General features: G+C 47.8%; 2 protein-coding genes across 3 annotated transcripts in view; both read left to right on the top strand.

Moving 5' to 3' along the window:
* Nucleotides 1–17,555, top strand: part of ubap2l (ubiquitin associated protein 2-like) — a 38,340-nt gene extending 20,785 nt beyond the window's left edge. Inside the window, exons 16-29 of one of the 2 annotated variants that reach the window (XM_080525745.1) lie at nucleotides 254–438; nucleotides 540–660; nucleotides 3,047–3,086; nucleotides 4,629–4,824; nucleotides 6,588–6,657; nucleotides 6,825–7,134; nucleotides 7,860–7,948; nucleotides 8,264–8,317; nucleotides 8,595–8,676; nucleotides 9,152–9,369; nucleotides 9,516–9,621; nucleotides 13,317–13,384; nucleotides 13,732–13,926; nucleotides 16,098–17,555. In XM_080525745.1, the coding sequence (XP_080381871.1) occupies nucleotides 254–438; nucleotides 540–660; nucleotides 3,047–3,086; nucleotides 4,629–4,824; nucleotides 6,588–6,657; nucleotides 6,825–7,134; nucleotides 7,860–7,948; nucleotides 8,264–8,317; nucleotides 8,595–8,676; nucleotides 9,152–9,369; nucleotides 9,516–9,621; nucleotides 13,317–13,384; nucleotides 13,732–13,926; nucleotides 16,098–16,193 (1,830 nt within the window). In that variant the 3' untranslated portion in view covers nucleotides 16,194–17,555. Of the gene's footprint in view, nucleotides 1–253; nucleotides 439–539; nucleotides 661–3,046; nucleotides 3,087–4,628; nucleotides 4,825–6,587; nucleotides 6,658–6,824; nucleotides 7,135–7,859; nucleotides 7,949–8,263; nucleotides 8,318–8,594; nucleotides 8,677–9,151; nucleotides 9,370–9,515; nucleotides 9,622–13,316; nucleotides 13,385–13,728; nucleotides 13,927–16,097 lie in introns of both variants that reach the window. The other variant, XM_080525744.1, reaches the window with a different exon arrangement.
* A 2,669-nt stretch (nucleotides 17,556–20,224) lies between these two features.
* Nucleotides 20,225–24,087, top strand: hax1 (HCLS1 associated protein X-1). Its single transcript, XM_080526435.1, has 7 exons — nucleotides 20,225–20,361; nucleotides 20,844–21,094; nucleotides 21,423–21,667; nucleotides 21,941–22,001; nucleotides 22,414–22,547; nucleotides 23,136–23,256; nucleotides 23,525–24,087. Exons 1-7 carry the CDS (start codon nucleotides 20,291–20,293, stop codon nucleotides 23,599–23,601), a joined length of 960 nt encoding a protein of 319 aa, XP_080382561.1. The 5' UTR covers nucleotides 20,225–20,290; the 3' UTR covers nucleotides 23,602–24,087.
* Nucleotides 24,088–25,566: the final 1,479 nt, after the last annotated feature.

Below are 25,566 nucleotides of genomic sequence, written 5' to 3'. Positions count from 1 at the left end.
CCCTCCTCCTCTTCCTCCCCCTCTTCCTCCCCTCTTCCTCCTCTTCCTCCCCCTCTTTCTCCTCCTCCCCCTCTTCCTCTTCCTCCCCCTCTTCCTCCTCTTCCTCCCCCTCTGCCTCTTCCTCTTCCTCCTCCTCTTCCTCCCCCTCTTCCTCCCTCTCCTACCTCCCCCTCCTCTTCTTCCTCCCCCTCCTACCTCCCCCTCTTCCTCCCCCTCTTCTTCCCCCTCCTACCTCCCCCTCCCATTCCTCCAGATCCCGGCCATGGCGGTGGAGATGCCGGGGTCTGCAGACATATCGGGCCTCACCCTGCAGTTCGGTGGAGCGCTGCAGTTCGGCTCTGAGCCGGTCCTCCAGGACTACGACAGCGCCCCCGCTGCCGCCACCACCACCACGCCCGGGGGCCCGCCCCAGAACAGCCTCTACACCAGCCCCAGCAGGTGTGTGTGTGTGTGTGTGTGTGTCTCGCATCATTAGTATATGTCTGCAAATGAATTATGGAATGACTGACATTGTATAACCCCCCCCCCCCCTCCTCCAGTGAGTCGATGGCCCCCCTCTCCAACCCCAGCCAGATGGACCTGTATGAGCAGAGAGCCCCCCAGACGCGACGCTACCCCCCCTCCCTCTCCTCCTCCCCGCAGAAGGACATGCAGGTCAAGGTGAGCCGCCTCTCTGTCTCTCCCATCCCTCGTCCCTCTCCTTAATCCCTCTCTCCTCTTCTCTCTCCCACCCCCCCCCCCCACCATGTGAGTGGTGTTTCATTGTACACTCCCAGGTACATACTAATGGCTCTTTTCCATTGACCAGACCGGGACGGTACGGCACGCATTTGTATCCTACCCGGACCGTACTTTCAGAAACGCTTCTCCGTTATACACAACAGACCTGGAGCGAGCCGGGACAGTAGGAGGAGTTACATGTCATAAGAGCACTTCACTTTAATAAGTGCTGCTATACAGCTCTCAACGGGGGGGAAATGCGACAAGAATTATGTCAAAATGCAGCACTATCATGCACAGATCGGCCTTAAAACATGTAACATTAGATATATAACGTTAGACGGGGAGCGATGGACGCTTCCATCGGACTGACGCCGGGGCGCTCTTACGATCTCCGCGCTTGTTGCAGAGGAACAGGGTGACTGGCACCCTGTGACAAACACGCAGATGTGAGTGCTCCGGTGTCTTGCTGGTAGTCCTTAATTACACAGCATATAGATGGTACGGCCCAGTTAGCAGTGGAGAAAGCAAAACAAACTGGGCTCACGGGTTCTGGTACGGTACGGTAGTAGCGGCGTTGGTCTTAGTCCATAAGTCTCTGTCAGTGGGGATCCTCTGTTGAACATGCGCTAGTCTAGGTCCGGGAAAGCGCTCACACCAGAACTTCTGTCTTTACCCTCATAAGGTCCATATGTCTACCCCAGGGTTTCCGTTAACCGATAATTACCGGTCTTTGTCCGGTAAAATTAGTGGAAGTCCGACAAGTTGAAAACTCGTCGGACATAAATGTCCGGTGAAAATAATTCCCTCTAACCATTTTCAGCTGAGCACCAAACACACACACAGAACACTGCCCGAGAGAGAAGGACCCGCCCCCTTTAGTTAGCCTATAGGCTATAGGCTAACTAAAGGGGGCGGGTCCTTCTCTCTCGGGCAGTGTTACACGAGTGTGTGTGTGTGTTTGGTGCTCAGCTGAAAATGGTGTCCCGAAGCGGAGCGCTTTAACTTTATCGCACAATAACAAGGATAACAAACAAAACGGACAACATTTACACTAAGATGGAGACAAACTTCAGCGATATGATCTAACAGCCGGTCTTCAGGACGACATACAGACCCGTATGAGCTTACAGGGCTATCCCCTATCTATCTGAGAAAAGGCATAGCCTAGGCTGTAACATCGAACGGAAATTAGCCTATACGCATTGCAAGTTAATTTAAAGCCTATTTATTTTCAAAGAGTTTTATTCTATTTTATTTTATCTGATAAAAGGCATATGAACGGAAATTAGGCTAGCCGTGTCACGCCAGAAGCCTACATGCTTGCACTGTTACTGTTCAATAAAATGTTATACATCTAGACATTGTGGTATTTCTTTATATACGTATCCCAGACTGCCTATCAATTGTTTCTCAATAAACAGTTATGTTCTCCCCATTGTCATACTCCCGAGCGAAACGAAATGCCTTCCCAACCAGCGAGACCTGGTTATAGAAATGACGTTGTTTTATTGATTTAAAAAAAAAGGGTAAAACTGGAAAGAGAAAATAGAAAACTCACATTAATCCCAAACAATTTAACAAACTTCAGTTAACGTAATGTGGAGTCCGTTCATTGATCGATGCTGTCTGTTCAGTTCCCAGTGAGGCGCCCGTTCAGCGCTGGATTTGACGCATGGCATAGCGCGCATGCGTCAAATCATGTTATATTATTATATATTATATAGCTCGCATCTAATCGTATCGGATGAGAAATAGACATTAAATGGCATATATAGGCCGCTACACAACAGTAATCACCGCGACAAACAGCTATATTAGATTTGAAAAAAAGAAATATGATTTTGAAAAAAAAAATTTTTATTATATTTTAATATGATGACCGGAATATATCACGTTTGTCCGGTAAATCGAATTCTTCCCGGACACGATGTCCGACGGCAAATTTTTCTAACGGAAACCCTGGTCTACCCAGAGGTATACTGTTATATACCATACGTCTACCCAGAGGTATACTGTTATATACCATACGTCTACCCAGAGGTATACTATTATATACCTTGTCTACCCAGAGGTATACTATTATATACCATACGTCTACCCAGAGGTATACTATTATATACCTTGTCTACCCAGAGGTATACTATTATATACCATGTCTACCCAGAGGTATACTATTATATATCATACGTCTACCCAGAGGTATACTATTATATACCATATGTCTACCCAGAGGTATACTATTATATACCATACGTCTACCCAGAGGTATACTATTGCTAATAGAAACAGTCCTGTCTTTGACTCCAACACGTTTGTTTTACAGAACGGATTCAGTTCATTACAGACGACGCAAGCCGTGGAAGGTGAGCAGGTTTTTTATTTCATATTGGCTGCGTTGGGGTGTGAAGTGGAGGGAGGGCTGTTGTGATTGGCCCTGTGGTAGGCTTGGGGCTGTTTTCAGTTTTTGATACCGGGAAACCGTCTCCAAATACCGTCCGTCCGTCCCCCACATTTCAAATCACCTCTGCTACATGATCTGGGGGGGGGGGTGTATTGTATTCCATCAACGTCGCTAAAGGAAAAGCCAAAATAAGCCTAGATTTTCCTTTCGCGACATTGATGGAATACCCCCCTGGATGTAGTTCAGTTGAGGAATTACCCTCCTGTTTATCATGGGTAGTTTTGTTATGACCACTCATAGGGCTTTCACACCGGCAAAGAACCGTGCCGGTTCGCATTCGCGTTCGGGAACCTCCGAACGTTAGTACTGTCTGGCGAACGAGCCCGCGTTCATACCAGTGTAACCTGAACCATCCGCGTCATCAACGATGGGTGATGGAGGGGCGGGATAAACAAACATTTCATATCTAGATGGCAGCTACTTCACTGGAAAAGAGGATAATATCTTCCACTACAGTATCTGAAATAAACACAATTTTCTATGAAACAAAACAAAAGACACTTTCTACACACGTTCTCTTACTAATCAGCTGCTCCGTTACTGGAATAGAAATGGCTTACGAAATTCGCGTTCGCGCATGTCCGCGTGCGTGTGTGTGTTTGCTGAGCATGTGAGGAAGATAGAGAGAATAATGAAACTTTTGATATTGTTTTTGATCACTAATGATTAGATTTAGATTAGATTACATTTTGTCTACTTCCTCCTTGCTGGTCTCTGCAGCCTAGAATATGACACACCCACTGACACCCACTGACTGTTCTACTATTTTCTGGTTCCCACTGCGAACCAACTTTTCAGGCTCCGAACCAATTGAGTTTCGGTCTGAACGCACCAGGCACGGTTCTTTGCCGGTGTGAACGTCCTATCAGTGTTCCTGAGAGGGTAAACGGTTGGCCGTGGCGAGGTTTTAAACAACACTCTGGTTGGCCGTGGCGAGGTCTTAAACAACACTCTTGTTGGCCGTGGCGAGGTCTTAAACAACACTCTAGTTGGACAAAGATGCGTGTTCCAGAGCTGTCCATTTGTTTTCAATCCCCTTCTCTCTCTCTCTCTCCCCCCCTTTCTCTCTCTCTCTCCCCCCTTCTCTCTCCCTCTCCCCCCTTCTCTCTCTCTCTCTCTCTCCCCTTCTCTCTCTCTCTCCTCCCCCTTCTCTCTCCTCCCCCTTCTCTCTCTCCTCCCCCTTCTCTCTCTCTCCCCCCTTCTCTCTCTCTCTCCCCCCTTCTCTCTCTCTCTCTCCCCCCTTCTCTCTCTCTCTCTCCCCCCTTCTCTCTCTCTCTCCCCACCCCTTCTCTCTCTCTCTCACCCCCTTCTCTCTCTCTCACCCCCTTCTCTCTCTCTCCCCCCTTCTCTCTCTCCCCCCTTCTCTCTCTCTCCCCCCTTCTCTCTCTCTCTCTCCCCCCTTCTCTCTCTCTCTCTCTCCCCCCTGCTCTCTCTGTCTCTCTAGCTGCAGCAGGCTCTGCAGTATCGGTGAAGCCGTCCTCTGATTCGGTGGCCACAGCGTCAGTCTCCAGCATGGCCAACCTGACGGACGGGGGAGGTTCAGTTCCCGCCTCCTTGTTGAGCACAGCCAATCAGACGTCCCTGGGTGCTCTGGGGCACAGTGAAGACCTGCCCCCCAGCGCCATGCCCCAGCACAGCAGGTCAGCTGACGGGCATGTCTGTGTTCTCTGTTCTCCACCGTGGGTTTAGTCATGATCCCACCATAGACCACTATATGTGTGGCTGGAGGGGGGGGGTTGGGTTAAAGGGGGGGGGGGTGTCAGGTTAAAGGGGGGGTGGGGTGGAGGGGTGTGTCAGGTTAAAGGAGGGGTGGAGAGTAGGGCTGCACGATTTGGGGAAAAAATCGAATTGCGATTATTTGGACAGATATCGCGATTGCGATTAATTTGCGATTATTATTTTTTTAAATAGCAAAAAAAAAAAAAAAAAAAAAAAAAAAGGGGGAGTTTTTGTAAAGTGTGGCCATATCTCCGGCTAGGAAGGTCGTATCAACGTGCAGTTTGTTTGTACGTCTTCAGGGGACTTAGAGGCTCCCTCCTCTAGCACCCCCACAGCCCGAGCTACGAGTGAAAGAACTAAACTTACATTGGGTTGCTTTAAAGTTGGGTTGCTTTAAAATCAAGCTTCAGATTAAAACATGTGATGGAGCATTACTAACCTGACTCAGGTGGTTTGTTTCACACAACCATCTAGGAAAGCTTAATTGGAAGCTGTTTGGAAAAGGGCAGGTACTTTCAAAAAATACTTGGCAGGTGATTGGATGAATCTGTCTATCACCTATTTTCAGAGAGCATTACCACATGATACCATCAAACTATTAACTGCTCTAATTCTAATGCAAGGATGAGAACTTAAAAGATATGAATTGTATATATGATAACCTCATCTCATCTAGACAGGTGGCTACTTTCTAAGATGATCCAGCTATTAAAATGATCATTTGGGGATACACTGTGACTATAACTGAAAGGACCACATCTAGATGACTCGGTCAACAGTCGAACTGATGAATGATAGAATGGTGGTCTCTGACTATGGAGCACAGACACACGTCACCTTGACTTAGGAATCTGTGACATACTTCAGCCCAAGGCTAGGCTAGGCTAACCTCTGCGTCTTTAAAGCCGGCTGGTATGAACGAATGGTATGAGGTTATGCATACAGGACACATTCATGTTTGACAACAGAACAGTTAACTTCCATGTATCCATAAGCCTGCTATACTATATAAACACCAACCCGCAGGTTGCTGAGACTGTCAACTCTGTGTCTGTACTTTAACGCCGGGTTAGCATGAGTAGCTAAGCTAAGCTACCGTCTCGAAGACTACAAGTTAGCTAAGCTAAGTTTAAGGCTGGACTAACAGCACCGACATGCACTTGGCTGGTACAGTTAGTATAGTGAAATTGTACACTTACCTGTCGCAATTATAACATACTAACGTTTATCATACGTCCAGTAAGCCATGTGGTGTCTAATTGTCTCCGTTACGTTAGCCCAAAGTCTCATAATAATTGGACTGACTGTCGTGACACAACCTATGCCTGCGTTCGTAAATTCGCTCTGAGAGCGCCGGGTTCAAAGTCATAAAGAGACCAAGTAATTTGATTGGACAAGAGGCATTCCATGAGTGCTGATCAAATTTCCAAAAGAGGTTTTAATCTCAATGTGACTTCCTGGTAAAATAAAGGTTTAAAAAAAAAAATTTAAAAAAAAAATTAAAAAAAAAAAAAAAAAATCGCAGGCAAATCGCAGGCTTTGCGATTAGCTAATCGCATCATTTCAAATCGCGATTTCGATTTAAAATCGATTAATCGTGCAGCCCTAGTGGAGAGAGGGAATTTTAAGACCTGGGGTTGTTTGTTCCTGAATGTGATTGGTTGTCGTCCCCCCCCCCCCCCAGTTCTTCCCATTCAGCGCAGCAGAACAGTCTGGCCCAGTCCTCAGTGCGCACATCCAGCGCCAGTCTGATGGTGAGCTCACTGTGTGTGTGTGTGTGTTATCTGATTGCATTTCCTGTGATAACGTTTGCATGAGAGACTTCTCTTCTAATCTCTCTTACCGTTACCCCCCCCTCTCCCTCCCTTTCCCCCCTCCCTACCTTCCCTCCCTCCCTCCCTCCCTCCTCCCCCCCCTCCAGCATCCCAGCATGGACAGCATGGACTCCAGCCTGCTCTCCTCCTCCTTCCCCTCCGTGGCCTCTGCTGTGGCCTCCTCCTCTTCCTCCTCCGCCCCCCCCTCCTGCTCCTCCTCCTCCTCGGTGCAGCAGCAGCAGGTGTCCCTGGTGGGCACCCCCCTCTCCACGGTGTCCCTGGTGTCGGCCCCCTCCTCGGGGGGCCTGGGCGCGGTCAGCAGCCACCTGGCGGCCATGGGCCTGAACATGGGCGTGCCCTCCATGGTCCCCTCCGCCTCCGCCATGTCCTCCTCCCGCAGCTCCGCAGGCTCCTCAGGTCAGAAGGGGGGGAAGGGCGGATGGGGTGGGGGCGGCAGTGTTGGGGCGTATTCCCGCCCAATAGACCTATCGCTAAGCCACGCCCCCTTTGAAAACTCGGGCAAACAGACAACGCTCGCTCACATTCTGAACACTGACAGTGACTGACTGACCCACCGTGACTGAATGACATTCCACCACTTACAATGGCGGGGAGTTCAAATTTTGGATTTACAAGTAAGTAATAGAAGAAGTATATTTCGTCTAGAAGCTTTTCACTGAAAAGATGATTGGACAATTTCTATTTTGGGGCGTGGCTTAGCGATAGGTCCATTGGGCTATTTATTATCACACTGGGCTTTTTTTTTAGGCTGGGAAAACAATCCCACCTGGCAACACTGGGTGGGGGTCGGGTTGAATGGGGGTGTTGTGCGGGGGGGGGGTTGTTAACACATGAGGAATGGGAGGTGGGGGGGGGGGGGGAGGGGTGAAAGGAGGTGTGTCGGTGTGGACGACGACATGAAAAGCAGAGATGTGGTGAGGAGATGTTAGTCGTGTTTTGATCTTTGTCTTTAGTGTGTGTGTGTGTGTGTGTGTGTGTGTGTAATATGTGTAAGACTTATATATGGATAATATGTATACTATATTATGCCCATATGTTTGATGAGTCTAGCTTGGTTCTAACCTCACGGTAGTGTCGTCCACATGTGAGCGTTTGTACTGACGTAGCTCTGCTCCTCCCAGGGAAAGCACCTCCTAACCTGCCCCCTGGAGTGCCCCCGCTGCTGCCCAACCCCTACATCATGGCCCCCGGACTACTGCACGCCTACCCTGTAAGTCTCCTCACGCTCTCTCCTACTGCACGCCTACCCTGTAAGTCCTCCTCACGCTCTCCCCCTCCTCCCCTAGTCAGCTGAGTCTGACTCCCCTCTCTGTCCACCTGGTCAGCTTCTTCAGACAGTGCTGCTCCACACTCTGTTCTAATTGAGCTAGAAAGCATCTATGGCATGGAAATCATGCTTACCATCAGAGTGGGCCGCTCATGTCTCACTCGTGTGTGTGTGTGTGTGTGTGTCTCTGTCTCTGTCTCTCTGTCTCTCTCTCTCTGTCTCTCTCTCTCTCTGTCTCTCTCTCTGTCTCTCTCTCAGCCCCAGATGTACGGCTATGAGGACCTTCAGATGCTGCAGACCAGGATACCACTGGTGAGTTCAGTTCTGGGTTAACGTTAGATGACGGGGTTAACGTTAGATGACGGGGTTAACGTTAGATGACGGGGTTAACGTTAGATGACGGGGTTAACGTTAGATGACGGGGTTAACGTTAGATGACGGGGTTAACGTTAGATGCCGGGGTTAACGTTAGATGACGGGGTTAGGGTTAACGTTAGATGACGGGGTTAACGTTAGATGGTGGGGTTAACGTTAGATGACGTCTGGCCTCAGTAAGAGGGCTGATGGAGCGTGTGTCCCTCCTCCTCAGGATTACTACAGCATCCCCTTCGCCACGCCCACCACCGCACTGACGGGCAGAGATGGCAGCCTGACCAACAACCCCTACTCTGGTACGACCCTCTAACCCCCAATACCCCCTACCTTGGTAAAGACTCTCTAACCCCCTTCTCTGGTAAAGACTTTTTAACCCCCAACACCCCCTACTTTGGTAAGACCCTCTCTAACCTCCTCCTCTACCACCAAGATAGACCTCTCTAACCTCCTCTACCACCAAGATATACCTCTCTAACCTCCTCTACCACCAAGATAGACCTCTCTAACCTCCTCTACCACCAAGATAGACCTCTCTAACCCCCTCTACCACCAAGATAGACCCCTCTAACCTCCTCTACCACCAAGATAGACCTCTCTAACCCCCTCTACCACCAAGATAGACCTCTCATCCCCTCTACCACCAAGATATACCTCTCTAACTGGTGTTGTTTGATCCCAGGTATGGCGATTTTGTATTGTCGTCATCCCCCTCCCCCACTTACGCTGTCTCTCTCTCTTTCTTTCTCTCTCACTCCCCCCCCCGCCAACCAGGCGACTTATCCAAGTTTGGGCGGGGCGAAGCGTCGTCCCCGGCGCCGGCTACCACGCTGGCCCAGACCCAGCAGAACCAGAGCCAGAGCCACCACACCACCCAGCAGCCCTTCCTCAACCCCGCGCTGCCCCCCGGCTACAGCTACACCAGCCTGCCCTACTACACGGGCGTGCCAGGCCTCCCCAACACCTTCCAGTACGGCCCCGCCATGTTCCCGGTGAGGACACGCCGTGTGTGTGTGTGTGTGTGTGTGTATACACTGTTTAGAGAGAGAGGGGCAGAGAAAGAGAATGTGAGTGTACTAACGTGTGGGTTGTCAGCCAAGTCTAAATCATTCTTAAAGGTGTGTGTGTGTGTTTCCAGGTGGCTCCTACCTCGTCGAAGCAGCACGGCCTAAACGTCGGCGTCAACACCTCGGGCACTCCCTTCCAGCAGGCGAGCGGCTACGGTTCCCACGGATACAACACTGGTAAGACCATGCTAAACACACACACACACTGGTAAGACCATGCTAAACACACACACACACACACACACACTGGTAAGACCATGCTAAACACACACACACACACACACACACACACACACTGGTCACGGTACTCTGTGTTTGTTCAGAGGACAGTTACACACGTTAGCCTTTTCTTAACGGTTAACCTCCCTGCGCCTCCCTACTAGTCAAGGCATCGGAGGAGGAGGTCTAGGCTCCTCCCCTCCCCTCTAGGCTCCTCCCCTGAGGAGAGGACGGACAAGCGGAGGTGTCACGGCAAATACCGTCCTGGCGGCCAAAATGACGTCAGGTCTTTTCCAACACCCTCGCTATGCCTACGCTAGCATTCTGGACACATTCCAGACATTCCTGAGTAAACTCCACCACAGATTCCAGACATTCCTGAGTAAACTCCACCACAGATTCCAGACATTCCTGAGTAAACTGCACCACAGATTCCAGACATTCCTGAGTAAACTCCACCACAGATTAGTAAACTGCACCACAGATTCATTTCCAGATTGTGTGCCAGGCGACTCGGGCACATCGCAGCGAGCAGAGTTTACTCAGGAATGTCCTGAATGCTAGTCACCCGGACACATTCTGGCAGCCCGGACAAATCTAGTTAGTTAGGTAGTTAGCTAGGTAGGTAGTTAGGTAGCTAGCTAGCTAGGTAGTTTCAGTACATTCTAAAACACTAGCTACTTTGCAATAAATCTGTCCAGAATGCTAGCGTCTGCATAGCAAGGGCGTTCGAAAGACCTGATGACGCAAGGCGGACACATTTTGGCCACCCGGACAGTATTTGCCATGACAGAGGCGAGGAGTCGTGTTGCTAACAATCGATTTTTAACATGCAGTATATGGTGAATTCACCTGTCATGTTGACAGCTGTTGGTTCGACTTGCACAGATTTTCATACGCAGATACACAATACAGTCATTAAGCTTTACAGAGAAAAAGAAAATACAAATACACGTTGTAACTGAAATTATGTTAAAAATAAGTTCCCTGCGCCCCCCCGGCGGGTTTGGGTTGGGGCTCCTCCACGGTTACTGTTACGCCCCCCCCCCTCCACGGTTACTCTTACGCCCCCCCCCCCAAAGCCTGTCACCTTCTCATGAGTGAGGGTTTGACCTTTGGGACTATCCCTAGGTCCTAGGTCGCTTAGATTAGATTAGCATTTTACTACACACCACAGAACTGACCACACACCTCTCTGCCGTGTGCATTGGCCTTTAGTCCCTTCAATCTTTTATATAAAAAAACACACACATATATATATATATATATATATATATGAAGAGGATATATATATATATATATATATATATATATGAAGAGGACATATATATATATATATATAGTTGACCACCATCCATTTTAAATACAAATCTGAACAACAACAAAGGGTGGTGCTGACTGTCCCAGAGAGGACCTGCTCCAGGTTTGAGAACAGAAGGTAGGAGGGCGCAGGTGAGCACATGTCAAAAGACAAGCTTGACACACACACGCTGACATGCCACTTCCATTTTTAACACTGGGTGAATACCGTCAGCTATGGAAAGCTGGGTAGGGGTCACCCTGACCCTAGGTAGCCTCATCCCCTAGATGATGAAGCTGGTTAGGGGTCACCCTGACCCTAGGTAGCCTCATCCCCTAATGAAGCTGGTTAGGGGTCACTCTGACCCTTTCGCTCATTGTTGTTCAAAATGTTTCGACAGGGCCTATGCAATGTGCGATGTTGACCGGGGGGCGTGGGGGGGGTCTTGTCAACTCTGCTGACGAAGGCTTGACGCTGAAACTCGCCACTGTGTCTTCCGATACGCCATTAAATCCTCAAATGTGTCTTCTGTTGAGAGTGCTGCCCCCCCCCAGGAAATTGGGGAGTTGCTGCTGTGACTCACGTGGGTCCAGAGGAACATGGAAAGAGTTGGAGCGTTTGTTTCTGGAACTCTCTGGACTCGGTTCTGAACGGGGAGTGGTGTTTCCTTTGTGCTTCTGACTGAGTGGATAGGGAGGAGGGGGGGGGAGGGGGCTTATGTTGCTGTCCACCATTGCTTCTCCTCATTCAGCCAGTGGAGTTGATGTTCTGGCTCCGCCCCCTTTCTACACCACAGAGGTCCTGCTAGTCTCCCTCTGCCCTGAGGGTCCTCATCGCTCCATCAATCCATCTCTCCATTCCTCTTATCAGTCCATCATCCTCATCCCTCTCTTTTGGAGGGGGTCCCTTCTTTCTTTCTTTATCTTTCTTTCTCCCTGCGTGTCTGTCTGTCTATTCTCTTATTTCACCTTCCCAGCCTTCTATTCTCTTCTCTTTTTTTTTTCAGCCACCCTCCACCCCCCCCACCCACCCAGTTATCTGCGCAAAACCTGCACCATCCGCCGCTTACTGCCTCCAACACCCCCCCCCCCCCCCCCCCTTCCCCACACACCTCCTCACCCCCTGCTTGCCTCTCCCCCCCCCGCCTGGTGTGTCTAATGCTGTGGGCTGCGGCTGTGTTGTCTGACTGTTGCAGGCTATGAGGATGTGGGCGTGGCTCAGGGGAGCGGGGTGGAGTTCTGTAAAGGTGGATACGGCCCTGCCGTGACCCCCGCCTCTAACGCCGCCGCTTCCGCGCAAAACAAGTTGGCCAGCTCCGTCACCGGGCCCGGAGTCGGTGAGTGCCGCCACGCGCCAACAAACCCGCTCCCTCCTCTTCCTCCTCCTCCTCCTCAGTCACCACCTAATCCCTCCATCCTTCATACCCCCCTCCCCTCTCCCTCATCGCTGCTTACTGCGCCTGAGAGGAACTTCCCAACAACCCTTGCCCCCCCCCTACTGTGCAGTCTCCCGCAGCCTGCCCCTCCTCCTCCTCCTCTCTCTGTGTGTCTGCCTCTCTCTCTCTCTCATATGACTGGCTACCATCTTGCCATATGACATCATTTCCTCCTCCCCCCCAGGACTACTCATCACTGCTCACACCGACGGTTGTCACGGGGATCAAATCTCCTCAGCCAATCAAATCTCCTCAGCCAGTGTCAATGGCACTGAGGCGTTTCTAGGTTTCTGATGGGTGTTAGGCTGAGCTGATGGTTCTTGTTAGGCTGAGCTGATGGGTCTTGTTAGGCTGAGCTGATGGGTCTTGTTAGGCTGAGCTGATGGGTCTTGTTAGGGCTGAGCTCTTGGGGCTCTTGCAGGGCCGGGGTCATCATGGAGGGGCTGGTTGGTCTCAGAGTTGATGAGTAGCCCTGGGGGGCAGTGTGTGTGTGCGCGCTGAAGGGTCGTCATGGCAGTCGCCAACAGATACAGTCCACACCTCCGTCACAGTGTTGGCCCGACTGCAGGTGATAAGCTGCTGCACCGTTTTTAGTTTATTTTTTTCCCCCTCTACTTTCTGTTCCTCTCCTCCTTTCTTATCCCCCTCTCATCGCGCTCTCTCTCTCTCTCTCTTCCCCACATCCGTTGGCGCCTTAAACATAGTTCAGAACTAGAACTCTTAGTGGGACCGTCTTCTAGGTTCTAGAACGCCCTGCCTAGCTCTCTCTCTCTCCCGTCTCATTGGATCAACCTGTGGATCTGACTCGGATCTGTGGCCAGGATCCGGGTTCACATTGGGGTCTCCTTGCGTCTCTCGCAGGGGTTTGCCTGGTAGACCTCGTGAAGTAAACCTGCCCCACCTCTGTTTCCTCCGCAGGAGTCTCTGTGACGTCAAGCAACACAGGGGTACCGGACATTTCAGGGTCTGTTTACACAAAGACGCAGGTGAGAGTGCTACGGTCCCAAACGCGTGAGCTCAGAATGTTCTAGAAGACAGCCCTGTTGTGTATTAAAGCTCTGCTTTTTCTAATGACAGAAGGGTTGTTTTTAGGATGACTTGAACAGCAAGTTTGTGGTCATCGGTGAATTTGAAAGAGGTTGTTTTTTCTTTTTTTGAAGATATGTTCATTTGGAGATATATCTAACCTAATAAGATACATTTATTTTGTGAAGTGCTTTTCTCATTACTCAAAAGACGCTACAATGAGTAACACTGGACGCCATGGGAAGACGGCGTGTTTCTAACTCTCCGCTCCTTCCCCCCCTCTCCTTCCTGGGTCCCTTCACAGCAGTCGTTTGAGAAGCAGGGCTTCCACGCCGGTACGCCCACGGCCTCCTTCAGCCTGCCCTCTGCCCTGGCCAGTGGTGGTCCCATCAACCCCCCCGCCGCCGCCGGCTACGCCCCGGCCCCCTTCATGCACATCCTGGCTCCGCACCAGCAGCCGCACTCCCAAATCCTCCACCACCACCTGCAGCAGGATGGCCAGGTAGTGTGTGTGTGTGTGTGTGTGTGTGTGTTAGGGATGGACGGTTTCCAATCTTTGAAACCGAGAAATCGTTAACGAAAATAACCACGGTTTTTCGGTTAACCGGGATTCAAAATGACGTTGTTGAACATTGTTGAGCAATTTCAAATAATGGAGCCCTATACTATACTACTACAATACATTCATATGTCGAAATCCCTGGAAGCACAGTCGCAACACAATTAGGCTACTTCATAGTTTCACAAATAAGTGAGTGGTCGCTGGAATGCGAATGCGATCGATACATTCTTTGTGCATTTAAGACGCATCCATAGACCGAAAGGAAATTCAACCAGCGAACATCATATTCACATCAGCAGCGCAGCGGCAACTTCAAAGAGACAAAGCAGAGATTCCTTATTTGACAGCATCTAGACAACACAGCCCGGGAGTCTGCCCAACCAGGATAATGCCAGCACTCCAAAACCAACTCAACCAGTAATCAATCAGCCAAACAGCAGTGAATACGCAAGCCCTGTTCCATCCATTAATATTAGGGGTGTAACGGATCGCCCCCCACGGTTTGGCACTTATGTGTACCGCGGATCAATTGCAAAATGTAACCAAGTAATAATATTAGTTAATATTAGTTAATATCCCTTGTAAATCACAATGTAGAGTTGCCATGAAAAGATAGACGCGACAGTTGCGTGCTTTGTTTTACTCTAAAGCGCAATGATAGGTTGATAATGGGAAAAAAAATCCAGAACAACAAGGCTGCGTTCGTAAATTCGCTCTGGAATCTGATCAGCATTCATGGAACGCCTCTTGTCCAATCAAATTACTTGGTCCCTTTATGACGTCGGACCCAGTGTGCTCTCCGGCGCTCTCAGAGCAAATTTACGAACGCAGCCCAAGTGTATCATGGCGAGTTCTGCTAATGTTGGCGACAGAGAAGAACTCGATGCCTCCCTCGTCATTTAAATCCCATGTATGGGAGCACTTTGGCTTCTCTGTCAATTCTAACAATGACGGACAGTGTCATTGGAAGTGTGGTCGATAAATAAGTTACGGTGTTTAAGCGTTGTGCAACGAGAAAGTCGTACGAGCATGGCCACACATTTGCCGCGACATCACCCTGGTGTGTTGACGGGAGGCACGAAAAAGGCAGCTTGACAACTTCTGATAATGTAGCCAATTTTTTCATACCATGTTTAAAGTAAGGTTTCACTTTATTATTTAGTTAAAAGTGGCATAAAACATGTTTATTTGTCTGCTTTAAAGAGCCCAGTGATTCACTGCTGCAACCAGGTGCCTCCTCCCTCTCTCCTACTGCATCATTTAAGTTGAATGTGTGTTTCTGTTTAATATGTAGCCTAATGTTTGAGTGTAGAATATGTTATGTATGTGTATATATATATATATATATATTAGGGATGCACGATATTATCGGCGCCGATAATTATCGGCCAGATATCGGGAAATTAATGTTATTAAATATTTATCGGTTTTATTACATTTTAGCTAAGCGTTGTTGAAAATGAATGACACTTCGCTAGTCAACTAACACAGCTTGTTTTGTGAGCCTGCTAACAATGTAAAGTAGTGTTCTAGTTAACTAAGTAACAATGTAAAGTAGTGTTGTAGTTAACTAGGTAACAATGTTAAGTAGTGTTCTAGTTAACTAGGTAACAATGTAAAGTAGTGTTCTAGTTAACTAGGTAGCAGTGGGGAATGGATTACTCACCCAATCCATGCATTGCAATAGTTTGGCTTGACTAGCAAGTGTGATGTGTTTTTCTTGGTTTCAAAAATTGGAAACCGTCCATCCCTACTTTACCACCCGCGACATCAGTGGGTTAACAGCAATGGAGATGGCGATGTCAATTTGAAGTATTTCCATCTTTGGCTATCACCTTGTTCATGCAAATCCTACAGTTTACATAATGTTATTTACATTTGGACTTTAAGGTTTTAGATTTCTTGTCTGGATTGTTTGAGTTAATACCAAAGTCTGGTGCAAATTTCACTTGAATAGGCTCATTGGAAACACATTTACTGGACAAAATGTTGATGTGTTCAATACTTATTTCCCCCACTGTATAACCTGTGTATGTACACAGTTTTTGGAGGTTTGAACCTTGAGCTGAGTTGCCATCTCACCTGTGTTTCCCTCTGATCTCCCCTGACAGAGTGGAGCAGGACAGCGCAGCCAGAACGCCTCCCTTCAGCAGAAGTCCCAGATCAATAAGTCTGCTTATAACAGCTACAACTGGGGAGCTAACTAACACCCCCCCGCCCCCCATGTCCCAAAGTCTGGCAGATGGTGGGGGGGGATGGGCTTCCTACCCCCCCCACCCCACAAGTTGTCTCCATGTAACCCCCCCTCCCCTACAGAACCCCCCCCCTCCCCCACTGACTCTCTGCCCACCACACTTGCAGCAGCACCCCCCCCCCCCTGCAACAGGTGGCGCTGTGTGGAGAGAACAGGCACTGTAATGTGACGAGGTGGGTAGGGTAGAAGTCTTACAAGAGAGGGGGGCGGAGTTATAGTAGGATGGTTCTAGTAACAGACTGTTAAGAGGTGAATATTGAGTGTTTGGTATTGTGTTCATCCCCCCCCTTCTCTCTGTTGTATGTAACATAGAGCTGTTTTCTAAAAGAAAGAATGTTTTTTCGTTTTGGTTGGTTATTTTTGTTTTGAATTGTTCAATTGTTCATTCTTTTTTTTGTTCCCTTTTTTTACTGATGGGGAGGGGCGAAGATAAATCTGAAGTTTGTGGGACAGGCTGGTTTTGTATTTCTCACCTCCCCGCATCCCCCTTTACACTTGGTCAACATGTACCCCCTCCCCATCCCATCCCCTAACACAGATTAACGTTCCTCTGTTTCGCATTGCGTTTTTATAACATTTTAGTTTCATGAGAGGGTTCTCTAAATTGGCAGAGGAGGTGTGAAGTTTATTTTTTACCAAATATAGATATATATAAAGAGATATAAGCGAGCGCACTGGCGTGGACTATGTGGGGAGTGTTTTTTTGTTTGTATGTTTGGTGTGTGTGCGCGCATGTGTGTATACACTGGGGGGCTCTGGGTGTGTACTGGTCCTCTCCATACCCCCACACACAGGATCCTGAGGGAGGTACAGACTCCTCACATTCGTACCGTGTAAAATCATTTCCCTCAGTCATCCTATGTTGTATAATAGCGTTTCTCCTCGACTAAAAGTTTGTAAACCTTTGTAGATTTGTCAGTTATTCTGCAACATACAACAGACATGGCGTTGTACAAGAGACCAATATGCACCCGTTAGCCTCCCCTGGTGTTAAAGTTAGGTTCTTTTTCTAAGCCCCCAACCTCCCCCTCCCCTTCCCCCTCCCCCCACACAACACACACACACCCCTGCACCCCCTCCTGTCCCTCAATATTGTTATTAGGAAGTCAGCAGCTGTAACCATGGTTACTGATGGACAGATGTACTATGGGTTTTTTGTCAGTGATTTTTTCTTTTTGTACTGTGCGTTTTAAAAAAGAAAAAGAAAAAAAAGAAGAATTTAAATGGATAAACTTGTCTTGTACATATATATATAAAAACACAAGTACTGTAGTCCTTGTTTGTTCAATGGCTCCACCCCCCCCCCCTTCTCAAATCCTCACAGACTTGTTAGCTTTTTTTGTTTCATAATGTTTTTTATTTTGTAAAAAAATATATATAAATATTAAGTAAATAAACACGAAAAAAAAGACATTTTCATCATTTTGGATGTGAATGTCTTTTTTAACAAAAACCTTATTTTTGTATCATGTGGCTTGTAAATACAGCAGCTGTCTCATTGGAGTTAGTTTGACATGAATGGCCAGCCTCTGTCTATCATCCGGCAAGCTTTCCTTGATCCACATAACAATTGGGAGAATTTAATTAAATCAAGAAATTGATTGTCTGGATTGGAAGGATAGGTCATCCCAAGGAAGGAAGGAAGGAAGGAAGGAAGGAAGGGAGGGGGGGGGGGGGAGGGAAAGAAAGAAAGGGGGAGGGCTGGGTTGTTGTCTAATAGAAGTTGACTGGAGGATCAGCAGTATCAAATAAAACCCAAAACACACAACAGTTGTTTCTCTACATTTGCATGGTGCATATGTTTTGTGTGTATATATATATATATATATATATATATATATATATATATTTAAGTTATCTTATGAGTTACAGCTTACCATTGTAAGTAGGTATAGTGCATTCCTAGACTGTCACATGATCAACTCGGAGCACTTCCCAAATGTGTAAAACACAATCCATTGGTTTTGTCCTGAACTATGGGCTTTATTTACTGACCCATAACCGTGCACTCACCCCAGTACTGCTGGCCCTCTGGAAGTGAACACGCCCATTGTAGAACAGGATGGGGACATGGGTTCGACTACAAAGATCTCAACCAGGTAATTGATGAGCAGATCTAGGTTCCTCCCCTTTGGTATTCTCCTCCAATACTTTTTGAGAATGAGGCCAGAGAGCACGTGAGAAGTCAAGTGTTTACTGAGAAAGGACCGGGGAGTGAGGTAGAGGACAGACTCGGGTGAGTGAGGTATAGAGGACAGACTCTGGGGAGTGAGGTATAGAGGACAGACTCTGGGGGGTGAGGTATAGAGGACCGGGGAGTGAGGTAGAGGACAGACTCTGGGGAGTGAGGTATAGAGGACAGACTCTGGGGGGTGAGGTATAGAGGACAGACTCTGGGGAGTGAGGTATAGAGGACCGGGGAGTGAGGTAGAGGACAGACTGGGGAGTGAGGTATAGAGGACAGACTCGGGGGAGTGAGGTATAGAGGACAGACTCTGGGGAGTGAGGTATAGAGGACAGACTCTGGGGAGTGAGGTATAGAGGACCGGGGAGTGAGGTAGAGGACAGACTCTGGGGGGTGAGGTAGAGGACAGACTCTGGGGAGTGAGGTATAGAGGACAGACTCTGGGGAGTGAGGTATAGAGGACAGACTGGGCGAGTGAGGTATAGAGGACAGACTCTGGGGAGTGAGGTATAGAGGACAGACTCTGGGGGGTGAGGTAGAGGACAGACTCTGGGGAGTGAGGTATAGAGGACAGACTCTGGGGGGTGAGGTATAGAGGACAGACTCTGGGGAGTGAGGTATAGAGGACAGACTCTGGGGAGTGAGGTATAGAGGACAGACTCTGGGCGAGTGAGGTATAGAGGACAGACTCTGGGGGGTGAGGTATAGAGGACAGACTCTGGGGGGTGAGGTATAGAGGACAGACTCTGGGGAGTGAGGTATAGAGGACAGACTCTGGGAGAGTGAGGTATAGAGGACAGACTCTGGGAGAGTGAGGTATAGAGGACAGACTCTGGGAGAGTGAGGTATAGAGGACAGACTCTGGGGAGTGAGGTATAGAGGACAGACTCTGGGGAGTGAGGTATAGAGGACAGGCTCTGGGGAGTGAGGTATAGAGGACAGACTCTGGGAGAGTGAGGTATAGAGGTTCGTTTTAGCGTTGGTATCACAATACAATGGTAAACATGGTTTCCTTGCTGTGTTTTGGGTAAGTGATGTACAGCAGGGGAGAGGAAAAGCCACTTTATTTTGGTGAGCAGGTCTACCCATCTGTTTGCCAGGTCAATGTTATTACCAACCCGCTTAGTGGTCTTACGGTTTTTTCTGCTGACCGTTTATTAGTAATGACGTACAATTCCTGCTTTATAGGCTTGAAAGTAAAGTTGACTTTTTTTTGTTGCCCAGCAGTTTATTTCACTATGTTTTGGGCCAGATGTGGCACGTTTCCTCGAGGTATGCAATCCTATCCTAACACTTACCATCGCACATCTCAGCGCATGACATAGAAGTGCTTTTTCCTCATTAACATGGATGAAGTTTAAAATCAAATTACTAATTGCTGTCATATTTCTGTCATTGACAATCCCATTAGCCATCAGAATCGGCCATTCTGGTGAGCGGTCTCTTGGTGCTTATTACATGGATCCTAGGACCCGCGACATTATGACTTAACTACGAGAAGGTGGAGGGGACCCTACCCGAACATACAACCATGGTTCTGCCTACAAATCCGGCCGTGGACGCCCCCATCCCCGTTTATCTTGGTTATAGACACATTATGTGCTGCATGATCATACAACGATAATGCTATATTGGAAAAATATGAAGCCTTGTTTTGTTAAGATGTTAGTAGTAGAATGTTAAACGAAGCAAAGATGTCATGTTGTGATGTTGTGTGCATCATCTCTGTACATTACGGTACTTTTTCCTGAACCTTCTGGTTGCGTAATTTTTCAACGAAACGTCGAGCAATTTACGGCAGACAGTGTTGACATTAGTGCTGCTAGTTTAGCATGAACGGAGTTAAGATCGAAATTCTTCCATAAATGAACGTATTTGACTTATTTCGTGGATTTTTCGGGGTACCTGGAGGCCACTACTGCGGGGAAGGCCGAAGGTGAGATGTTTTACAGCTAATTACATAAAGAAATGGCAACACAGATGTCAGTTGGTATTGCTGCTAGCAACTTTATTGGCTAACTGGCTAAAAATAACGTGGATCTGCAATATCGCAGCCAGATGATTTACCTGGTATGAACAAGAGATAAAAGAAAACAAATTAAGCAATATCACACGATATTACTACTCGATCTTGCTGTTATACTGAATATCTAACTATTTTTTCTTGGCGGAGCCAAAATAAATGATTAATAAAACCCCTATACTTTCTTTTATTTATGTTTTGTTTCTTTTTATTATTACTACTCGATCTTTTCAGTTTGTAAAGCGTCTTTGAGTGTCTAGAAAAGCGCTATATAAGTCTAATGTCTTTTTCTTCTTCTTATTATTATTATCTCAGCTTAGCGGTATTTACACTACAGAGCTTGAAGTGAAAGTGTTGTCCTCCAAGTTCCCCTTTGACGCTGATCTTGCAAACAGGGACCCCTTTTTCGATGGCATGACCCACGAGGACGACGAGGACGACGACGAAGAAGATGGGATCCACTACGACGGTTCCCAGGGAGCTCTGCAGGACCCGTTTGACGAGGCCTGGAGGTTTGGGTTCAGCCTGGGCCCTAACGGGTTGAGGCTCCAGGAGCCTGAGGTGTTCGGTCAGGTCTTCAGGGAGATGGAGGAGATCATCTCTCAGCTGGGGCGCTGGGAGGACCAGCCGGGGACGGGACACTTTGGTAAGACCACCAAGCAAGTGGATATTACTAGGGATGGTGTGAGTTAGTTTCCCTAAAAAAAAAAATATATATATTATGCATGCAATGTCTGTGTTAGGTGTCACGACCCGGCTCGTGGATCGAGACAAGAAGGGGAGACCACACGTCAGTGAATCAGTGAAATGACATAAAAATAATGTATTAACTTAGGTTGGCCTTATTACAGGTTTGCCTAACTGGGAGCTGAGTTTGTGGCTTACTTAATAGTTTTTGACTGCTTAGTGCAATAAACATCTGATTGTTATCTCTTGTGGGTGCACTGTATCTCCCCCCCCACCCCTTCTGTCAGGTGTCCTACCCAGTATCCAGCCACCCCCTCCCCAGGACAGGCCAGAGAGAGGCCGGGGAGGTGTTGAGAGAGGTGGGGGAGCCAGGGGGAACTCCCTAAGGGACTTCATGTTGAAATCCCCAGGTGTCTCCCCAGGCGAACCCCCCCCAGGACCACCAAGAGACCCCAGGAACGATGGTACCCCTCCCTCCGGGGGCCCACATTTGCCAGACACACCGTTCCATCGTTGGACCCCCTTTTCCAAGGTGCTGGAGACGACCCCCCCTCCCTCCCCCAACAGACACATACACACACACACACACACCTGGCTTGTTGTTGAGATGTAGGCAGATGGAGGCTGGTGGAGGTTGAAATCGGAGGACTGGCTCATTGTAATGCATGTGTGTTTGATACCAATCCTCATTCTATTCCTATGCGATTTCTAACCACCAGCCTCCCCTGCGGAAGATGGAAGCTGTTGGATGTTTCTATGTTTCCTAACCTCATGTTTCCTCTCACACCTTGTCTGTCCTCTTCAGTTCAGTGACATTTGGAGAGGAGGGCTTCAACTGGGCCAAGAGGAGCACAGAGGGGACAGAGGTAAGAAGACCTCTGAAGATGAGCTACCCAACAGTGGAGGCTGGTGGAGTCAGTAACCAGAGGACTGGCATGTCGTAATGCATGGAATGGGGAACGGTATCAATACCATGCATTATGATGAGCCCGTCCTCCGATCATCTGCCTCCACTGTTACCTAAGATGAACAACCACCACTGTTTTAATCAGTGTTTTTATGTTTGCCGATATATTCATTGTTTATGTTCTGGAAATACATAATGATTTCAGGTGGAAGACATAAAGATCTTATCATAACAAACTCTCATCCATGACCCATCGGATTAACACGGTTGTGTAGGTTGGATGTGTGTTCAGCCTTCTCTAATAGGCTGTTACCCTGTCTATGTCTCTCCGTTCTGTGTTTCCATCCAACTCCTGCGCTCTCCTCCTCTAGACCTGGACTCTCAGGTGTCCTCCGGGGGGTTGGATCAGGTTCTGTCTTCTCCAGCTGCTCAGGCTTCCACCCAGCCAAAGATCCGCTCCTTCTTCCAGTCGGTCTCGGTCACCAAAGTAGTGAAGCCTGATGGGGTAAGGCAGATGTGGGGCGCTCACCTACATTTACATCTTATATTTGTGGCATTTAGCAGACGCCTTATTCCAAAGCGACTTACAATCAATACATTTGACTAAGCAAGTGAATCATCAATCCACCAGTTGTAGCAGGAAGAGTAATCCAGCTCAGGCCCGGGGCCATTGATAGAAGGAAAAACCTTCTTCTATCACCTTCTTCTAAACCTAACCTTTTTTCAAATCAAACCCACAACCTAAGCATTGTTAGCGCCATATGTGTTTGGTAGAGTGTCTCTCTTTAATGGTCTTCTTCTTCTATGTGTTTGGTAGAGTGTCTCTCTTTAATGGTCTTCTTCTTCTATGTGTTTGGTAGAGTGTCTCTCTTTAATGGTCTTCTTCTTCTATGTGTTTGGTAGGGTGTCTCTCTTTAATGGTCTTCTTCTTCTTCTATGTGTTTGGTAGAGTGTCTCTCTTTAATGGTCTTCTTCTTCTTCTATGTGTTTGGTAGGGTGTCTCTCTTTAATGGTCTTCTTCTTCTTCTATGTGTTTGGTAGGGTGTCTCTCTTTAATGGTCTTCTTCTTCTTCTTCTTCTATGTGTTTGGTAGAGTGTTGAGGAGAGGCGGACGGTCAGAGATGGCCAGGGGAACGAGGAGACCACAGTGACCCGCTCAGGAGGCCAGGGCAGCCTGGCGGGACCAGAGGATCCAGCTGGGACACTTTCACCAGGTTAGTTAGGTAGTTAGTTAGTTAGTTAGTTGCCTACCTAGTTTGTTATACTATCCCTAAGTGATGCCCCATTCAATTCAGTACTTCACCTCCTATTGACAGTTCAGTGATACTTAACTCATTTAATGTTGAGGGTGAATAATGTCGGCCAATCTGTGGGCTGCTGGGTTGGTCGATCTATGGCCCTAGCCCCCCCCCCTCCCCTATTGTATGGAGCTACAATAGAATGTATTGAATACAATAGATTCTCTGCTCTCTTCCCCTCCAGGTAGCCCACGGCCCTTTTCAGATCTGCACGATGATCTCTCCATGTTCTCCAAGTTCTTCGGGGGCCCTGGGAGGTGAAGAGCAGAGGCTGGATTGAGTAGAGATAGAGCTAGAGGCTAGCGGAGGTAGAAATCAGAGGACGGGCTCAGTGTAATAAATGGGATGGGGAGTGGTATCAAACGTGTGTGTTCTGATTTAGCTCCAGGTTTTAGAATACCTCCCCTGTTTGGATGTGATTTGGAGCTCAAAAGTACATGAAATGTCCATTATTTTAGTGTCTAGCTTTAGTTTTTTTCTTTTTCTTTTTTTTCTCTCTCTCTTTTTTTTCTTCTTTTTTTTAAGTTGTAGTGAACTTCTGCATAGAATTGAGTGTTACTATTCAGTCAGGGTTGAGTGTTACTATTCAGTCAGGATTGAGTGTTACTATTCAGTCAGGATTGAGTGTTACTATTCAGTCAGGATTGTATGAACTCTGTTGTTGATGCAGCTCAACTGTGATTGCCAAAATGTGTATGCCAGTATGTACATTTATTTTTGTACTGTCATTTTCAGATTGTGCTCTGAATTTATAACTATGACAATTATGACAAATAAAGAGATTTAATATATTTACATTGGTGTGTGTGGAGATTTGGACTTTTTCTAAAACCTATTGAAATGAAATCCAGTTCTGTTGTACCATTGTCTGCAGTTCAGTTTGCCCCACCTCCATCCATTAACTGTGTGGGAATTAGATTGTGAGGTACAGAAGATAACAGAGATACTTACCGACACAATTTAAATGGTCTGTCAGGAGAACAAACTAACTTTTGTATTTTTCCTATAACAAACAATCTGTTTTGAAGGTTGTTAACCTTCCTTCTACTCTAGTGTACATGTACTCCAGGGGAGGCTGGTGGGAGTCATTGTAATGTATTGAATGGCATGAGGAATGGTGTTAAACGTGCATGCATTACATGGCCATGCATTACAATGCGCTTGTCCTCCGATGTCTACCTCCACCAGCCTCACCTGATGTACTACACTAAATATGTCAACTGTCTCCTCAAAGACCAAAGCTAGCTTACCTCATGTTAGTTTGTGATTGGCCAAAGTCAACTGTTCTTCCTCTCCAGATGCTTCCATTGGCCGGACACAAATGTTTTCTCAACCCAAAATGTACGTGCTGCCGTATGTGTTCACGGACAAATGACAGAGAGGCCGGTAAATCTAAATATTTTCATGCATCCGACATAAAATCTCAGATCAGTGGCATCAGATATGCCCTAACCCTAACCCACTGTATTTAGATATGCCCTAACCCTAACCCACTGTATTCAGATATGCCCTAACCCTAACCCTCTGTATTCAGATATACCACTGTATACACTATACAATACACTGTATTCAGGGAGCCTGATTAACTTGACCTTGACCACTGTTTATCTGTTCCACTAGAAGCTGAAACCAACAATGAAAACAACACGCAGACTTTAGGCTACATTCATTTCGCTTGACGTCACCCCCCCCGCATCTGTCTTAAACTATTTCAATACTGTGTCAATTGCCCCTCCTGCACGTTTATCTTGCAGCGTTGCATATTTGTTGCTAGTGTTGACCAGTGACCTACTTATCACTACATAGAAGAGCGCTCCAGAGGAGATACCTGGACACAGGGCGTCAGGATACAGACCGGACCAAACAGACAGACCGGACCAAACAGACAGACCGGACCGGACCAATATATAGGGGCTACTACTGGGTCAGAACCCGGGACAGAGCCCAGAGAGGGGACAGACAGAGACAGAGAGGGGACAGACAGAGACAGAGAGGGGACAGACAGAGACAGAGCCCAGAGAGGGGACAGACAGAGACAGAGAGGGGACAGACAGAGACAGAGAGGGGACAGACAGAGACAGAGCCCAGAGAGGGGACAGACAGAGACAGAGCCCAGAGAGGGGACAGACAGAGACAGAGAGGGGACAGACAGAGACAGAGAGGGGACAGACAGAGACAGAGGAAGGCGATCAAGTTGGGCGATTAGATAAATAAAGACGTTAGGTG

This window comes from Nansenia antarctica, assembly GCF_963989245.1.
Source record: "Nansenia antarctica genome assembly, chromosome: 3".
Classification (NCBI taxonomy): Eukaryota; Metazoa; Chordata; class Actinopteri; order Argentiniformes; family Microstomatidae; genus Nansenia; species Nansenia antarctica.
The sequence above is the reverse complement of the archived record's forward strand: the minus strand, read 5'-3'. Positions and strand labels throughout refer to the sequence as shown.